At 42.6% G+C, this 19,261-nt stretch overlaps 1 protein-coding gene across 2 annotated transcripts in view; it reads right to left on the reverse strand.

Moving 5' to 3' along the window:
- Nucleotides 1-15,508, reverse strand: part of LOC139416984 (mitochondrial carnitine/acylcarnitine carrier protein-like) — a 43,963-nt gene extending 28,455 nt beyond the window's left edge. For both annotated transcript variants that reach the window (XM_071166218.1, XM_071166217.1), the window contains exons 1-3: nt 15,300-15,508; nt 5,700-5,789; nt 235-362 (exon numbers count right to left, since the gene is read on the reverse strand). In XM_071166218.1, the coding sequence (XP_071022319.1) occupies nt 235-362; nt 5,700-5,789; nt 15,300-15,440 (359 nt within the window). In that variant the 5' untranslated portion in view covers nt 15,441-15,508. The remainder of the gene's footprint in view (nt 1-234; nt 363-5,699; nt 5,790-15,299) is intronic.
- Between the last annotated feature and the right edge of the window lie 3,753 nt (nt 15,509-19,261).

Here is a 19,261-nt window from a genome sequence, read left to right on the forward strand (position 1 = left end):
AGGCCAGAGAGGGAGTATACGTGACTACCTGGACTCCATTTCCTCTCTCATTACCTCCTCTATATCTTGCACTCCCTTACGTCTATTCCCCAAGCAGCATTCATGTTGTTCCATGTCTGTACGCTGCACTTGTGCCTTGCATTGTTCTCTGTTACGTTTATTATTAAACTCTATGCCTGAACTTGCTTCCTGTTTCCCAGCGACACTGTTATAAAGAAAGAAAGGAATACCTACATCAGTGTCTTAGTGGAGTCTGGTTGCAACAGCTGTTTTCCCAGTCCGAACCCAAAGAAACTAATGGCCATCATAGGAGCTACGCTGGCTAGGGGGGCCCCCATCCCCTTGTACAGCCCAAGAAGTCCCTAAACACACACACACATACACACACACACACACACACAATGTTGGTGCGGTATGCAAATTGGAGTGGGTCTAGAGTTTCCCTTGTGCCTTTGCGTGTCACAAACAATACACAAATAACACTATTTGATGCGTCAAATACACTTTTAATTTGACAAATAACACAACTCTGTTATTGAATGTTGTGTGTGCTGAACTTTCAGGTGCAAGCCAAGCTCCTCCACTATGACCAGTAGCGCTGTCAAAGCTGTACGAAAATAACAGTCTGCAAACAACATCGGCCACAAACGATACGTTTACAATACCGCAATTGGTAATAAGGCTTGTGTTCGACCGAATGGGAAAACGTCTGTGTGAGCATTTGAAATAAGATTAGGATCAAATGAGCAGGTTCAAAAAAATGTTGTTAATATCTTTGATACAGATGTTATTTAGCAGCTTCTGCGGTAGTTAGCTAGCTTTAGCTTGGTACCTAGATGGCACCAATGCAACTAGCCTGAAAACAATGACCAGTAGAAACTGCTGTCATTTTCAATACTCTTAGCAATGATTTAGGAATCCATCTAAGTATTAGCTAGGTAGTCACTTGTTGTTGAACTTCAGTTCATGAAAATAACTAGCTAATTACTTAACCCTGTTGCCCAAAGCTAACACTATAAGTAGCCGAGTAGCTTCCTCTGGCTCGTGTGGCTTGAACCGGTTTGTGTTTTGTGAAGCTAGCCACAATAAGGATTAGCCACAATAAGGATTAGCCACAATAAGGATTAGCCACAATAAGGATTAGCCACAATAAGGATTAGCCACAATAAGGATTAGCCACAATAAGGATTAGCCACAATAAGGATTAGCCACAATAAGGATTAGCCACAATAAGGATTAGCCACAATAAGGATTAGCCACAATAAGGATTAGCCACAATAAGGATTAGCCACAATAAGGATTAGCCACAATAAGGATTAGCCACAATAGTGGAATTTGCAGTTGGCCTTCAAAAATAAAAATCCCTCTTTGAAAGTGATGCAGAACATTACAACTTGTTTAGACTAGATCATGTTATTACAAGGTTAGAGTGTTGTAATGTGGAGCAATGAAATGGAAGATCAGTCTACTTGGTGAGAACAGAACACAACTGTGAAGAGTTTATGTAAATATTAGCATTGTAGCTCAGGGACTTTGACTGGGGGAAATCACCCAGTCAGCCTATTGTGCGTACTGACAATCATATTGCACTGTACAGCCTTACCTAAGGATTGGGGATCAATTAAATGGGGTATCAGTCTACTAAGTATCTAAGAGCTCCTCAGAGTTATCAGACTCCAAAACATCCACATTGTTTTTCCTCTGGAATAGTGTTCAATACACTATAGTAGGTTGACTGGTACAATAAATGTGGCTCCATTCAGTGGTTTCAGATTCCCACAATCAAATCAAAGTGTATTTGTCACGTGGTATTTATTCACCTTACAGTGAAATGCTGAATACAACAGGTATTTATTCACCTTACAGTGAAATGCTGAATACAACAGGTATTTATTCACCTTACAGTGAAATGCTTACTTACAGGCTCTAACCAATAGTGCAAAAAAGGCATTAGGTGAACAATAGGTAAGTAAAGAAATAAAACAACAGTAAAAAGACAGGCTATATACAGTAGAGAGGCTATATACAGTAGAGAGGCTCTATACAGTAGAGAGGCTATATACAGTAGAGAGGCTATATACAGTAGAGAGGCTATATACAGTAGAGAGGCTATAAAAGTAGCGAGGCTACATACAGACACTGGTTAGTCTGGCTGATTGAGGTAGTATGTGAATGTAGATATGGTTAAAGTGACTATGCATATATGATGAACAGAGAGTAGCAGTAGCATAAAATAGGGGTTGGGGGGACATACACAATGCAAATAGTCCTGGTAGCCATTTGATTACCTGTTCAGGAATCTTATGGCTTGGGGGTAAAAACTGTTGAGAAGCCTTTTTGTCCTAGACTTGGCACTCCGGTACCGCTTGCCATGCGGTAGTAGAGAGAACAGTCTATGACTGGGGTGGCTGGGGTCTTAGACAATTTTTAGGGCCTTCCTCTGACACCGCCTGGTGTAGAGGTCCTGGATGGCAGGAAGCTTGGCTAGTCCTTATTGTGGCTAGTCCTTATTGTGGCTAGCTATACATATGGTCTGACCACCGTTAATCAAATACGAACAGAAAATTAAGAACTTAAAAATTAGGGTTATTTTAGATGATGACACCAAGCTAAATAGTCCTGAAATTGATGTTTTGTTTTTGGGAAGTAACATTGTTTGCATCCATCAGCTAGCTAACTTTTTTCTTTATGATATTGTAGCATTAGACACATTTACCAGCATCATAGCATACGTATCGATGAATCGATGTGACATTTTAAATACGAGTGATAGTGTAATCAATGTGTAATGACTATGTAAAAGATTTGTAAACGTGTTAAATTATTATTATTATGTATTTTTTATTTCACCTTTATTTAACCAGGTAGGCCAGTTGAGAACACCTTTATTTAACCAGGTAGGCTAGTTGAGAACACCTTTATTTAACCAGGTAGGCCAGTTGAGAACACCTTTATTTAACCAGGTAGGCCAGTTGAGAACACCTTTATTTAACCAGGTAGGCTAGTTGAGAACACCTTTATTTAACCAGGTAGGCCAGTTGAGAACACCTTTATTTAACCAGGTAGGCTAGTTGAGAACACCTTTATTTAACCAGGTAGGCTAGTTGAGAACAAGTTCTCATTGACAACTGTGACCTGGCCAAGATTAAAAAAAGCATTGTGACACAAACAACAACACAGTAATACAACAATACAATAGAAGAAGTCTATATACAGTGAGTGCAAATGAGGTAGGATTAGGGAGTTAAGGCAATAAATAGGCCATAGTGGCAAAATAATTACAATATAGCATTAACACTGGAGTGATAGATGTGCAGAAGATGAGTGTGCAAGTAGAAATACTGGGGTGCAAATGAGCAAAATAATTAAAATAAATACAGTATGGGGATGAGGTAGTTGGATGGGCTGTTTACAGATGGGCTACGTACAGGTGCAGGGATCTGTGAGCTGCTCTGACAGCTGGTGCTTAAAGCTAGTGAGGGAGATATGAGTCTCCAGTTTCAGAGATTTTTGCAGTTTGTTCCAGTCATTGGCAGCAGAGAACTGAAAGGAAAGGCGGCCAAAGGAGGATTTGGCTTTGGGGATGACCAGTGAAATATACCTGCTGGAGCGCGTGCTACGGGCGGGTGCTGCTATGGTGACCAGTGAGCTGAGATAAGGCGGGGCTTTACCTAGCAAAGACTTATGGATGACCTGGAGCCAGTGGGTTTGGCGACGAATATGAAACAAGGGCCAGCCAACGAGGGCGTACAGATCACAGTTTTGTGTGGTATATGTGGCTTTGGTGACAAAACGGATGGCACTGTGATAGACTGCACCCAATTTGCTGAGTAGAGTGTTGGAGGCTATTTTGTAAATTACATCGCCGAAGTCAAGGATCGGCAGGATAGTCAGTTTTACGAGGGTATGTTAGGCAGCATGAGTGAAGGTTGCTTTGCTGCGAAATAGGAAGCCGATTCTAGATTTAGTTTTGGATTGGAGGTGCTTAATGTGAGTCTGGAAGGAGAGTTTACAGTCTTGCCAGACACCTAGGTATTGGTAGTTGTCCACGTATTCTAAGTCAGAACCGTCCAGAGTAGTGATGCTGGACGGGCGGGCAGGTGCGGGCAGCGATCGGTTGAAGAGCATGCATTTAGTTTTACTTGCATTTAAGAGCAGTTGGAGGCCACGGAAGGAGAGTTGTACGGAAGGAGAGTATTATCAGGTCCCGATTGGTCAACAAGCTTATTTGATGCGTCAAATAGTGTTATTTGACATGTATCTTTTTTGACACAAAGACCCAAACGGCATTCCATAGTTGATGCACCTTTGTCAGTGATTACAGCCTCATGTCTTCTTGGGTATGACACTACAAGCTTGGTACATCTGTGTTTGGGGAGTTTCTCCCATTCCTCTCTGCGGATCCTCTCAAGCTCTGTCAGGTTGGATTGGCAGCGTCGCGGCACAGCTATTTTCAGGTCTCTCCAGAGATTATCGATTGGGTTCAAGTCCGGGCTCTGGCTGGGCCACTCAAGGACATTCAGAGACTTGTCCCGAAGCCACTCTTGCATTGTCTTGGCTGTGTGCTTAGGGCCGATATCCTGTTGGAAAGTGAACCTTCGCCCCAGTCTGAGGTCCTTAGCGCTCTAGAGCAGGTTTTCATCGAGGATCTCTCTGTACTTTGCTCCATTCATCTTTGTCTCAATCCTGACTAGTCTCCCAGTCTCTGCCACTGAAAAACATCCACACAGCATGATGCTGCCACCACCATGCTTCACCTTAGGGATGGTGCCAGGTTTCCTGCAGACGTGACGCTTGGCATTCAGGCCAAAGAGTTCAATCTTGGTTTCATCTGAACAGAGAATCTTGTTTCTCATGGTCTGATAATCTTTAGGTGCCTTTTTGGCAAACTCCAAGCGAGCTGTTATGTGCCTTTTACGGAGGAGTGTTTTTTGTCTGGCCACTCTACCATAAAGGACTGATTGGTGTAGTGCTGCAGAGAGGGTTGTCCTTCTGAAAGATTCTCCCATCTCGACAGAGGAACTCTAGAGCTCTGTCAGAGTGACTATCGGGTTCTTGGTCACCTACCTGACCAAGGCCTTTCTCCCCAGATTGCTCAGTTTGGCCAGGAGGCCAGCTCTAGGAAGAGTCTTGGTGGTTCCATACTTCTTCTATTTAAGAATGATGAAGGCCACCGTGTTCTTGGGGACCTTCAATGTTGCAGACATTTTTTGGTACTCTTTCCCAGAAATGTGTCTCGACACAATCCTATCTTGGAGCTCTTCGGACAATTCCTTCGAATTCATGGCTTGGTTTTTGCTCTGACATGCACTGTCAACTGTGGAACCTTATATAGACAGGACAGACAGGTGTGTGCCTTTCCAAATCATGTTCAACCAATTGAATTTACCACAAGTGGACCCCAATCAAGTTGTCGAAACATCTCAAACATGATCAATTGAAAAAGGATGCACCTGAGCTCAATTTCGAGTCTCACAGAAAAGGGTCTGAATACTTTTGTAAAAAAGGGATCCGTTTTTTATTTTTAATACATTTGTAAAAATTAAAAGAGAACTGTTTTCACTTCATCATTATACGGTATCATGTGTAGAGTGCTGAGAATTTGTATTTATTTACTCCTTTGTAGAATAAGTCTGTAACGTAACAAAATGTTGAAAAGGCAAGGGCTCTGAATCCTTTCTGAATGTATGTGTGTTCACCTCTTTGGAGACAGTCTTTAGGAAGCAGTCATAAGCACCTTTGTAGAGGACATCCTGGCTGGGCACTCTGGGCTGGGTCTGTAGCCGCACCTGAACAGTGGTGTACACAATACTACGGTATTATACGGTGTAGAATAACACACAATACTACAGTTGTATACAGTGGTAGGATAACAAACAATGCTACAGTATTATACAGTGGTAGGATAAAACACAATACTACAGTATTATACGGTGTAGAATAACACACAATACTACAGTTGTATACAGCGGTAGGATAAAACACAATACTACAGTATTATACGGTGTAGAATAACACACAATACTACAGTTGTATACAGTGGTAGGATAAAACACAATACTACAGTATTATACAGCGGTAGGATAAAACACAATACTACAGTATTATACAGCGGTAGGATAAAACACAATACTACAGCGTAAATACATTTGAATTCAATCACTTTTTGACAGCATCCCTTTTGATTTAAACAAAACTCACCATACATGTTTGCCCATGGAAGAAGTGTTCAGAAAGTTACTATTTGGACCTGAATGAGAAATATGTGCTCAAAGATGACCTATTTTGCGTACCCCACCATACCATAAACAGGGGAACTGCTGAGGGGAGGATGCCTCATAATACGAAAGGATCGGTGTCCTTTAGCGGTTCAAATAAATAATCATAAATATTATGGATTTTAAACTTTTAGGTACATACTGTATCTTATAGTATCTCCAGTATCTTATATCGGCTGAAAGCTTAAATTCTTGTTAATCTAACTGCACTGTCCGATTTACAGTAGCCATTACAGCGAAAACATGCCATGCGATTGTTTGTGGATGGTGCCCCAAATAAATAAAACATTTCACCGGCACAGGTTTCATACATTTACATATAATGATAAAGTGTACTTTTTAAAAATCTTCCTCTGATTTGTCATCCAAAGGATGACAACCTTTATTTAACTAGGAAAGTCAGTTAAGAACAAATTCTTATTTTCAATTACATCCTAGGAACAATGGTTTAACTGCCTTGTTCAGGGGCAGAACAACAGATTTTTACTTTGTCAGCTCAGGGATTCGATCTTGCAACCTTCCGGTTACTAGTCCAACACTCTGACCAATAGGCTACCTGCCGCCCCAAGAATGATCAAGTCCTCCTGTAGTGTCGTTTTGTTAGATAAAATCCTTCTTTATATCCCAAAAAGTCTGTTTAGTTGGCGCCATCGATTTGAGTAATCCACTCGTTCAACTTGCAGAGAAAGGAATCCGAGAATCTACCCCTAAACTTTGTTTCAACAAGTCAAAATATGTTTCTATTTACTCCTCAGATGTAAAATGTAATCAAACTATAATATTTCTTACGGAATGAAGTATGTTCAATAGGAAACCGATTTTAGCAGCCATGTCTTCATGGCGTGCGCAAACACAAATTTCCAAGACCTTGTCCTTCTGCTAAAACTGATATTTCTTATTCGTTTTTGAAGTTACGAGCCTGAAACCGTGAACATAAACCGCTGACACCCTGTGGAAGCCATAGGAATTACACCCTGGGAGCTAATTCTCAATATGACCTTTCTCTTGCATTTCTAAGCGGATGGTCATTCAAAAAAAAAAAAGATTCTGGTTGGTTTTTCTTTGGATTTTCTTCTACCATATATATTGTGTGATAGTCTCCTACATTATTTTAACATTTCTACGAACATCAAAGTGTTTTCTTTCCAATGGTACCAATTATATGCATATTCTGGCTTTGGGGCCTGAGCAACAGGCAGTTTACTTTGGGCACGTCATTCAGACAGGAAGTGGAGAAAAAAGGGGCCTAGCCCTAAGAAGTTGAAAGGAATGGCATCAAAAACATGAAAACCATGTGTTTTTAATGTATTTGATACCATTCCACTAACTCCGCTGCAGTCATTACCCCGATCCTGTACACCACAATTAAGGTGCCACCAACCTTCTGTGCATGACACTTCATCACTGGAATTTGAATTTGATGTAATTTAAGAGTTTACAAACAGGGTTGTCAAACTATATAATATGTTTTTCTACCACATGTCCTATGGGGTAGGGGTTCTATATATCCTATAGGGTAGGGGTTCTATATGTCCTATAGGGTAGGGGATCTATACAACATGTCCTATATAGTAGGAGTTCTGTACAACATGTCCTATGGGGTAGGGGTTCCATATATCCTATAGGGTAGGGGATCTATACAACATGTCCTATATAGTAGGAGTTCTGTACAACATGTCCTATGGGGTAGGGGTTCCATATATCCTATAGGGTAGGGGATCTATACAACATGTCCTATATAGTAGGAGTTCTGTACAACATGTCCTATGGGGTAGGGGTTCCATATATCCTATAGGGTAGGGGATCTATACAACATGTCCAATGGGATAAGGGTTCCATATATCCTATAGGGTAAGGGTTCCATATATCCTATAGGGTAGGGGATCTATATATCCTATAGGGTAGGGGATCTATACAACATGTCCAATGGGGTAAGGGTTCCATATATCCTATAGGGTAAGGGTTCCATATATCCTATAGGGTAGGGGATCTATATATCCTATAGGGTAGGGGATCTATACAACATGTCCAATGGGGTAAGGGTTCCATATATCCTATAGTTTAGGGGTTCTATACAACATGTCCTATAGGGTAGGGGATCTATATATCCTATAGGGTAGGGGTTATATATATCCTATAGGGTAGGGGTTACATATATCCTATAGGGTAGGGGTTCTGAACAACATGTACTATGGGGTAGGGGTTCCATATATCCTATTGGGTAGGGGATCTATATATCCTATGGGGTAGGGGTTCTATATATCCTATAGGGTAGGGGTTATATATATCCTATAGGGTAGGGGTTCTGAACAACATGTACTATGGGGTAGGGGTTCCGAAAAACATGTCCTATATAGTAGGGGTTCTGAACAACATGTCCAATGGGGTAGGGGTTCCATATATCCTATAGGGTAGGGGTTCCATATATCCTATAGGGTAGGGGTTCTATACAACATGTCCAATGGGGTAAGGGTTCCATATATCCTATGCGGTAGGGGTTCTATACAACATGTCCTATGGGGTAGGGGTTCCATATATCCTATAGGGTAGGGGTTCTGTACAACATGTCCTATGGGGTAGGGGTTCCATATATCCTATAGGGTAGGGGTTCTGAACAACATGTCCTATAGGGTAGGGGTTCCATATATCCTATAGGATAGGGGATCTATATATCCTATAGGGTAGGGGTTCTATACAACATGTCCTATGGGGTAGGGGTTCCATATATCCTATAGGGTAGGGGTTCCATATATCCTATGGCGTAGGGGTTCCATATATCCTATAGGGTAGGGGATCTATACAACATGTCCAATGGGGTAAGGGTTCCATATATCCTATAGGGTAGGGGTTCCATATATCCTATAGGGTAGGGGATCTATACAACATGTCCTATATAGTAGGAGTTCTGTACAACATGTCCTATGGGGTAGGGGTTCCATATATCCTATAGGGTAGGGGATCTATATATCCTATAGGGTAGGGGATCTATACAACATGTCCAATGGGGTAAGGGTTCCATATATCCTATAGGGTAAGGGTTCTGTACAACATGTCCTATAGGGTAGGGGTTCCATATATCCTATAGGGTAGGGGATCTATACAACATGTCAAATGGGGTAAGGGTTCCATATATCCTATAGGTTAGGGGATCTATATATCCTATAGGGTAGGGGTTCTATTCAACATGTCCTATGGGGTAGGGGTTCCATATATCCTATAGGGTAGGGGATCTATACAACATGTCCTATATAGTAGGAGTTCTGTACAACATGTCCTATGGGGTAAGGGTTCCATATATCCTAGAGGGTAAGGGTTCCATATATCCTGTAGGGTAGGGGTTCTATACAACATGTCCTATGGGGTAAGGGTTCCATATATCCTGTAGGGTAGGGGATCTATACAACATGTCCTATGGGGTAGGGGTTCCATATATCCTATGGGGAAGGGGTTCCATATATTCTATAGGGTAAGGGTTCTGAACAACATGTCCTATAGGGTAGGGGTTCCATATATCCTATAGGGTAGGGGATCTATATATCCTATAGGGTAGGGGTTCTATACAACATGTCCTATAGGGTAAGGGTTCCATATATCCTATAGGGTAAGGGTTCCATATATCCTATAGGGTAAGGGTTCTGAACAACATGTCCTATAGGGTAGGGGTTCCATATATCCTATAGGATAGGGGATCTATATATCCTATAGGGTAGGGGTTCTATACAACATGTCCTATGGGGTAGGGGTTCCATATATCCTATGGGGTAGGGGTTCCATATATTCTATAGGGTAAGGGTTCTGAACAACATGTCCTATAGGGTAGGGGTTCCATATATCCTATAGGGTAGGGGATCTATATATCCTATAGGGTAGGGGTTCTATACAACATGTCCTATAGGGTAAGGGTTAAATATATCCTATAGGGTAAGGGTTCCATATATCCTATAGGGTAAGGGTTCTGAACAACATGTCCTATAGGGTAGGGGTTCCATATATCCTATAGGATAGGGGATCTATATATCCTATAGGGTAGGGGTTCTATACAACATGTCCTATGGGGTAGGGGTTCCATATATCCTATAGGGTAGGGGTTCCATATATCCTATAGGGTAGGGGTTCTATACAACATGTCCTATAGGGTAGGGGTTCCATATATCCTATAGGGTAGGGGATCTATACAACATGTCCTATATAGTAGGAGTTCTGTACAACATGTCCTATGGGGTAGGGGTTCCATATATCCTATAGGGTAGGGGATCTATACAACATGTCCTATATAGTAGGAGTTCTGTACAACATGTCCTATGGGGTAGGGGTTCCATATATCCTATAGGGTAGGGGATCTATACAACATGTCCTATGGGGTAAGGGTTCCATATATCCTATAGGGTAAGGGTTCCATATATCCTATAGAGTAGGGGTTCCATATATCCTATAGGTTAGGGGATCTATATATCCTATAGGGTAGGGGTTCTATACAACATGTCCTATGGGGTAAGGGTTCCATATATCCTATAGGGTAGGGGATCTATACAACATGTCCTATATAGTAGGAGTCCTGTACAACATGTCCTATGGGGTAAGGGTTCCATATATCCTAGAGGGTAAGGGTTCCATATATCCTATAGGGTAGGGGATCTATACAACATGTCCTATATAGTAGGAGTTCTGTACAACATGTCCTATGGGGTAAGGGTTCCATATATCCTAGAGGGTAAGGGTTCCATATATCCTATAGGGTAGGGGTTCTATACAACATGTCCTATGGGGTAAGGGTTCCATATATCCTATAGGGTAGGGGATCTATACAACATGTCCTATGGGGTAGGGGTTCCATATATCCTATGGGGTAGGGGTTCCATATATTCTATAGGGTAAGGGTTCTGAACAACATGTCCTATAGGGTAGGGGTTCCATATATCCTATAGGGTAGGGGATCTATATATCCTATAGGGTAGGGGTTCTATACAACATGTCCTATAGGGTAAGGGTTCCATATATCCTATAGGGTAAGGGTTCCATTTATCCTATAGGGTAAGGGTTCTGAACAACATGTCCTATAGGGTAGGGGTTCCATATATCCTATAGGATAGGGGATCTATATATCCTATAGGGTAGGGGTTCTATACAACATGTCCTATGGGGTAGGGGTTCCATATATCCTATGGGGTAGGGGTTCCATATATTCTATAGGGTAAGGGTTCTGAACAACATGTCCTATAGGGTAGGGGTTCCATATATCCTATAGGGTAGGGGATCTATATATCCTATAGGGTAGGGGTTCTATACAACATGTCCTATAGGGTAAGGGTTCCATATATCCTATAGGGTAAGGGTTCCATATATCCTATAGGGTAAGGGTTCTGAACAACATGTCCTATAGGGTAGGGGTTCCATATATCCTATAGGATAGGGGATCTATATATCCTATAGGGTAGGGGTTCTATACAACATGTCCTATGGGGTAGGGGTTCCATATATCCTATAGGGTAGGGGTTCCATATATCCTATAGGGTAGGGGTTCTATACAACATGTCCTATAGGGTAGGGGTTCCATATATCCTATAGGGTAGGGGATCTATACAACATGTCCTATATAGTAGGAGTTCTGAACAACATGTCCTATGGGGTAGGGGTTCCATATATCCTATAGGGTAGGGGATCTATACAACATGTCCTATGGGGTAAGGGTTCCATATATCCTATAGGGTAAGGGTTCCATATATCCTATAGGTTAGGGGATCTATATATCCTATATAGTAGGAGTTCTGTACAACATGTCCTATGGGGTAAGGGTTCCATATATCCTAGAGGGTAAGGGTTCCATATATCCTATAGGGTAGGGGTTCTATACAACATGTCCTATGGGGTAAGGGTTCCATATATCCTATAGGGTAGGGGATCTATACAACATGTCCAATGGGGTAAGGGTTCCATATATCCTATAGGTTAGGGGATCTATATATCCTATAGGGTAGGGGTTCTATACAACATGTCCTATGGGGTAGGGGTTCCATATATCCTATAGGGTAGGGGATCTATACAACATGTCCTATATAGTAGGAGTTCTGTACAACATGTCCTATGGGGTAAGGGTTCAATATATCCTAGAGGGTAAGGGTTCCATATATCCTATAGGGTAGGGGTTCTATACAACATGTCCTATGGGGTAAGGGTTCCATATATCCTATAGGGTAGGGGATCTATACAACATCTCCTATGGGGTAGGGGTTCCATATATCCTATGGGGTAGGGGTTCCATATATTCTATAGGGTAAGGGTTCTGAACAACATGTCCTATAGGGTAGGGGTTCCATATATCCTATAGGGTAGGGGATCTATATATCCTATAGGGTAGGGGTTCTATACAACATGTCCTATAGGGTAAGGGTTCCATATATCCTATAGGGTAAGGGTTCCATATATCCTATAGGGTAAGGGTTCTGAACAACATGTCCTATAGGGTAGGGGTTCCATATATCCTATAGGATAGGGGATCTATATATCCTATAGGGTAGGGGTTCTATACAACATGTCCTATGGGGTAGGGGTTCCATATATCCTATAGGGTAGGGGTTCCATATATCCTATGGGGTAGGGGTTCCATATATCCTATAGGGTAGGGGATCTATACAACATGTCCAATGGGGTAAGGGTTCCATATATCCTATAGGGTAGGGGTTCCATATATCCTATAGGGTAGGGGATCTATACAACATGTCCTATATAGTAGGAGTTCTGTACAACATGTCCTATGGGGTAGGGGTTCCATATATCCTATAGGGTAGGGGATCTATACAACATGTCCAATGGGGTAAGGGTTCCATATATCCTATAGGGTAGGGGTTCTGAACAACATGTCCTATAGGGTAGGGGTTCCATATATCCTATAGGGTAGGGGTTCTATATATTCTATAGGGTAGGGGTTATATATGTCCTATAGGGTAGGGGTTATATATATCCTATAGGTTAGGGGTTCTATATGTCCTATAGGGTAGAGGTTCTATATATGCTACAGGGTAGGGGTTCCTAAAATTAAAATTCCTAAAACTGAAGTTGAAAACTGTTGTCGCTGCTTCCTGTTGACAAGACGTTTTGATAAATAGGGCAATGTCAAAACACAGTTTTACGTGTCCAAGTCAATAACAATATGCAGAAACAGTTTGTGATATATTGAAAACATAAAATGTACATGTGCAACAATAGTACTCATACTACTTTATACGAGCACCAGAAACCTTGCTGTCTCATCGATTAGGGAGTGGATACGCACTGCTGAAACTACACAACTGGAAAGTTCGCCTGAACTTTCTGAATACAACAACCAGTCATAGTGTAGAGAATCATTGTAACATCTAAACCGCTGTGAAATGTCTTCTCAATAACCCACTGTTTGAAACAAAACTGAGAGTAAATACAGCAAACTAGACTTAAAAACGGGACGCATAGAAATAGAGCACATAGAACAGATCTACTGCATCTTAGACTTTCAACCAGAGTGACAGATCTATAACACATAGAGTAGATCTACTGCATCTTAGACTTTCAATGATAATGACAGATCTATAACACAGAGTAGATTACTGCATCTTAGACTTTCAATGATAATGACAGATCTATAACACATAGAGTAGATCTACTGCATCTTAGACTTTTAATGATAATGACAGATCTATAACACAGAGTAGATTACTGCATCTTAGACTTTCAATGATAATGACAGATCTATAACACATAGAACAGATCTACTGCTTCTTAGACTTTCAATCAGAGTGACAGATCTTTCAGTTACATGTATTTCTATGTGAAGTTGGTCGTGTCAACAAACAGTTACATATTGCAACTTTAAGAGATAGTTTCACATTCAAATCTATGTATTGGTGTGTGGCCAACAAGTTTTATAGGGAGAACACACAACATTTTTCGTGCCATTTGAGAGTTTGACATTTAAGTCCTGCGGACCCAAGTGCGTGGCAGAATCAACAGTACAAAACCAAAGTTATTGACAGCGGTGGAAAAAGAACCCAGTTGTCATACTTGAATAAAAGTAAAGATAACGTATTAGAAAATGACTCAAGTAATCGTGAAAGTCACCCAGTAAATGACTACTTGAGTAAAAGTACTTGGTTTTAAATATACTTAAGTATCAAGAGTAAAAGTATGAATCATTTAAAATTCTTTATATTAAGCAAACCAGACGGCACAATTTTTTTTTTTTTACGGATAGCCAGGGGCTCCAACAGTCAGACATAATTTACAAACGATGCATTTGTGTTTAGTGAGTCCACCAGATCAGAGGCAGTAGGAATGACCAAGGAGGTTCTTTTGATAAGTCAAATAAAAATCAAATCACATACACATGGTTAGCAGATGTTAATGCAAATGAGTGTGTGAATTTGACAATTTTCTATCCTGCTAAGCATTCAAAATGTAACGAGTACTTTTGGGTGTCGGGGAAAATGTAAGGAGTAAAAAGTACATTATGTTCTTTAGGAATGTAGTGAAGTAAAAGTTGTCAAAAATAGAAATAGTAAAGTAAAGTACAGATAGCTCCAAAAACATCGGAGCAGCATAGTCAAAGGTGGAAGCGGAGCAGAACACACGCAGACCGACAAATGCCGCTGAATATTGATCAGTTTTAAGCAATCGTTTTTATGTCGTCGTGATGACTATAAACTCTATACTAACATCACCAATCTGAGGTCAAAGTGATGGGTCATTTCACTACATTTTATAGGGTGAAAATGCAAGTTCGTGGAAGGTAGTAACACAAACTTTCCACATTAGGGAAATTAGCATAATATAAAATAATTAAACAACTGCAACAATGACTTCCATTTCCCACTCATCATGTCCCACTCATTATTTCCCACTCATTATTTCCCACTCACTCATAAAAATACTCTCAAACACAATTGAACTGAGCGCACTAGACGAGAGCCACAGTGCCTGTACAGCAGAATGTTTGATGCCCCTATATATAGGTTAAAAACGATAGACGTAACCGTACATAAATAAAGTCACCTTGATTGTGTCGAGCGGGTGTCCCACGAACAGAAGGCAAGCTCCTCCCGCTCCTCCCGCCACAAAGTTCTTTAACAGAGAGATATGTTTCTCCTGGTTTCCCTGGAGGAGCTCCAGCTCCAACTCTCCCAACTCTCCCATTCTCTTCTCACATAATAACCTATTAGACACACACGCACTCTCTTCTTCCCCCTCATTGCGCACGTGACTTCCCTTCTGATCTTCAACGGTTGAAACTGTGCACTTAAACACACACTCAACATCACGTGTCTCCTCCTCTCTGCCCCCGACCGTCTCTTTCTCTGCTGGACTTCCATTGAACCTCTCTCAATTCAAAGGTGCTTTATTGGCATGGGAAGCATAGGTTTACATTGCCATAGGCAAGTGACAAAAACAATAAACAAAAGTGAGATGAAACCAATGTAACAACATCAACTAAATTTGCTCTCTTGTTCATGAAGACTTGACCCTTAACGGCCGTCCTCTCCGCTCCATTAGGCTGTAGGTCTATGGAAAATCTATTTTTAGGTGTGCATGCAAAGCAGTGCACAACTCGATTTCTTGCTGCAGTATATTAGCGACACCTAGTGGTGCAATACCAGCGGGGCACTAGGAATCACCTGAGGAATGGAGGTGTGTGCATGTGCATTCTAACCCAGCCATTTTATGTGCATTCTAACCCAGCCGTTTAATGTGCATTCTAACCCAGCCGTTTGATGTGCATTCCAACCCAGCCGTTTGATGTGCATTCTAACCCAGCCGTTTGATGTGCATTCTAACCCAGCCGTTTGATGTGCATTCTGACCCAGCCGTTTGATGTGCATTCTAACCCAGCCGTTTTATGTGCATTCTAACCCAGCCGTTTGATGTGCATTCCGACCCAGCCGTTTGATGTGCATTCCGACCCAGCCGTTTGATATGCATTCCAACCCAGCCGTTTGATGTGCATTCCAACCCAGCCGTTTGATGTGCATTCCGAACCAGCCGTTTGATATGCATTCAGACCCAGCCGTTTGATGTGCATTCTAACCCAGCCGTTTGATGTGCATTCTAACCCAGCCGTTTGATGTGCATTCCGAACCAGCCGTTTGATGTGCATTCCAACCCAGCCGTTTGATGTGCATTCTGACCCAGACATTTGATGTGCATTCCGACCTAGCCGTTTGATGTGCATTCCGACCCAGCCGTTTGATGTGCATTCCGACCCAGCCGTTTGATGTGCATTCCGACCCAGCCGTTTAATGTGCATTCCGACCCAGCCGTTTGATGTGCATTCCGACCCAGCCGTTTGATGTGCATTCCGACCCAGCCGTTTGATGTGCATTCCGACCCAGCCGTTTGATGTGCATTCTAACCCAGCTGTTTGATGTGCATTCCGATCCAGCCGTTTGATGTGCATTCTAACCCAGCCGTTTGATGTGCTTTCTAACCCAGCCGTTTGATGTGTGTTCTAACCCATCCGTTTGATGTGCATTCTAACCCAGTCGTTTGATGTGCATTCTGACCCAGCCGTTTGATGTGCATTCTAACCCAGCCGTTTGATGTGCATTCCAACCCAGCCGTTTGATGTGCATTCCGACCCAGCCGTTTGATGTGCATTCCGACCCAGCCGTTTGATGTGCATTCCGACCCAGCCGTTTGATGTATATTCTAACCCAGCCGTTTGATGTGCATTCCGACCCAGCCGTTTGATGTGCATTCCGACCCAGCCATTTGATGTGCATTCCGACCCAGCCGTTTGATGTGCATTCTAACCCAGCCGTTTGATGTGCATTCTGACCCAGCCGTTTTATGTGCATTCCGACCCAGCCGTTTGATGTACATTCCGACCCAGCCGTTTGATGTGCATTCCAACCCAGCCGTTTGATGTGCATTCCGACCCAGCCGTTTGATGTGCATTCCGACCCAGCTGTTTGATGTGCATTCCAACCCTGCCGTTTGATGTGCATTCCAACCCAGCCGTTTGATGTGCATTCTAACCGAGCAGTTTGATGTGCATTCTAACCCAGCCGTTTGATATGCATTCCGACCCAGCCGTTTGATGTGCATTCTAACCCAGCCGTTTGATGTGCATTCTAACCCAGCCGTTTGATATGCATTCCGACCCAGCCGTTTGATGTGCATTCTAACCCAGCCGTTTGATGTGCATTCCAACCCAGCCGTTTGATGTGCATTCTAACCCAGCCGTTTGATGTGCTTTCTAACCCAGCCGTTTGATGTGTGTTCTAACCCAGCCGTTTGATGTGCATTCCAACCCAGCCATTTGATGTGCATTCCGACCCAGCCGTTTGATGTGCATTCCGACCCAGCCGTTTGATGTGCATTCCGACCCAGCCGTTTGATGTGCATTCCGACCCAGCCGTTTGATGTGCATTCCGACCCAGCCGTTTGATGTGCATTCCGACCCAGCCGTTTGATGTGCATTCCGACCCAGCCGTTTGATGTGCATTCCGACCCAGCCGTTTGATGTGCATTCCGACCCAGCCGTTTGATGTGCATTCTGACCCAGCCGTTTGATGTGCATTCTGACCCAGCCGTTTGATGTGCATTCCGACCCAGCCGTTTGATGTGCATTCTAACCCAGCCGTTTGATGTGCATTCCAACCCAGCCGTTTGATGTGCATTCTGACCAGCCAGTGTTGGTTTGCAATGAGCAAAATGGAAGAATAGTTTCAAACTGTTCATCACTGCTTCAGGAGTCAAAGATGCAGCAGAAAAACAAGCTATTTACTTGCACTTGGGAGGTGTTAAATGCTTCAGATGTGGTCAAGAGTACAAGACATCTAATGATGACCACGATGTTAAATGCTTCAGATGTGGTCAGGAGGGCCACACTTCCCAGCAGTACTGATGACACTGAAATACATTTATTAGTCAATGACCAGCCAGTTAACATGTTCACATTTCCCAGCAGTACTGATGACGCTGAAATACAGTTATTAGTCAATGACCAGTCAGTTAGTGGGGATATCACCAGGGTGACATGTCAGTCTTCTCAAAACTGGACCTAAAGTGGGGATATCATCAGATCGAACTGAAACTCGAGTCACGTTCCCTGACCACATGTGAATCACACAGGTTTGTGCCGCAACAAGAGACTAATGTTTCAGTGTCTCCTCTGCTCCTGAGACATATCAACACATCATCCCTCAAGTCCTACAAGGCATCGATGGGGTCCACAACATCTCAGATGATATCATTGTGTTTGGGAAAAACAGACAAGAACAGAACAAACGACTACACCAAGTCCTGAGACGACTGCAGGAGAGGGGGCTCAATCTCAACAGTGACAAATGTGGATTCCGACTGACGAAGATGGAGTTCGTGGTCCGCGTTCTCTCGAAGAACGGCATCGGAGCAGCATAGTCAAAGGTGGAAGCGGAGCAGAACACACGCAGACCGACAAATGCTGCTGAAGTAAGGAGCTTCTTAGGACTAGTGAACTACTGTAGCTGATGTATCCCTAATCTGGCAACCACATCCGAACCGCAGAGAAGACTCACAAAATCATCATTCAGCGCGCTGAAGAACGCACTGGCCAGGTCACAAAACATGGCCGACCTCAATCAAGATGCAGAGACACACGTGATTGTGGATGCTAGTCCAGTGAGGCTAGGGGCTATCTTGAGTCAGAAGCAAAAAGATGGTTCACACAGGCCAGTGTACTATGCTAGCCGTGCTCTCACAGATGTAGAGAGAGACTTAAAGAGAGGCACTTGCCATAGTCTGGGCGTGCAATAAGTTTCATGTTTTCTCTATGGCAAAGCCTTTGCAATGGTAATCGATCACAAGCCTTTAGAGACTATTTATTCTTCAAAATCCCAACAAACAGTGAGGATCGAGAGATGGGCACTAGAAATTCACTAGCTTTACCTAGCGTGGACTTGTAGATGACCTGGAGCCAGTGAGTCTGGCAACGAATATGTAGCGAGGACCAGCAGACTAGAGCCTACAGGTCGCAG

The sequence above is a fragment of the Oncorhynchus clarkii genome, chromosome 9 (genome assembly GCF_045791955.1).
Source record: "Oncorhynchus clarkii lewisi isolate Uvic-CL-2024 chromosome 9, UVic_Ocla_1.0, whole genome shotgun sequence".
Lineage (NCBI taxonomy): Eukaryota > Metazoa > Chordata > Actinopteri > Salmoniformes > Salmonidae > Oncorhynchus > Oncorhynchus clarkii.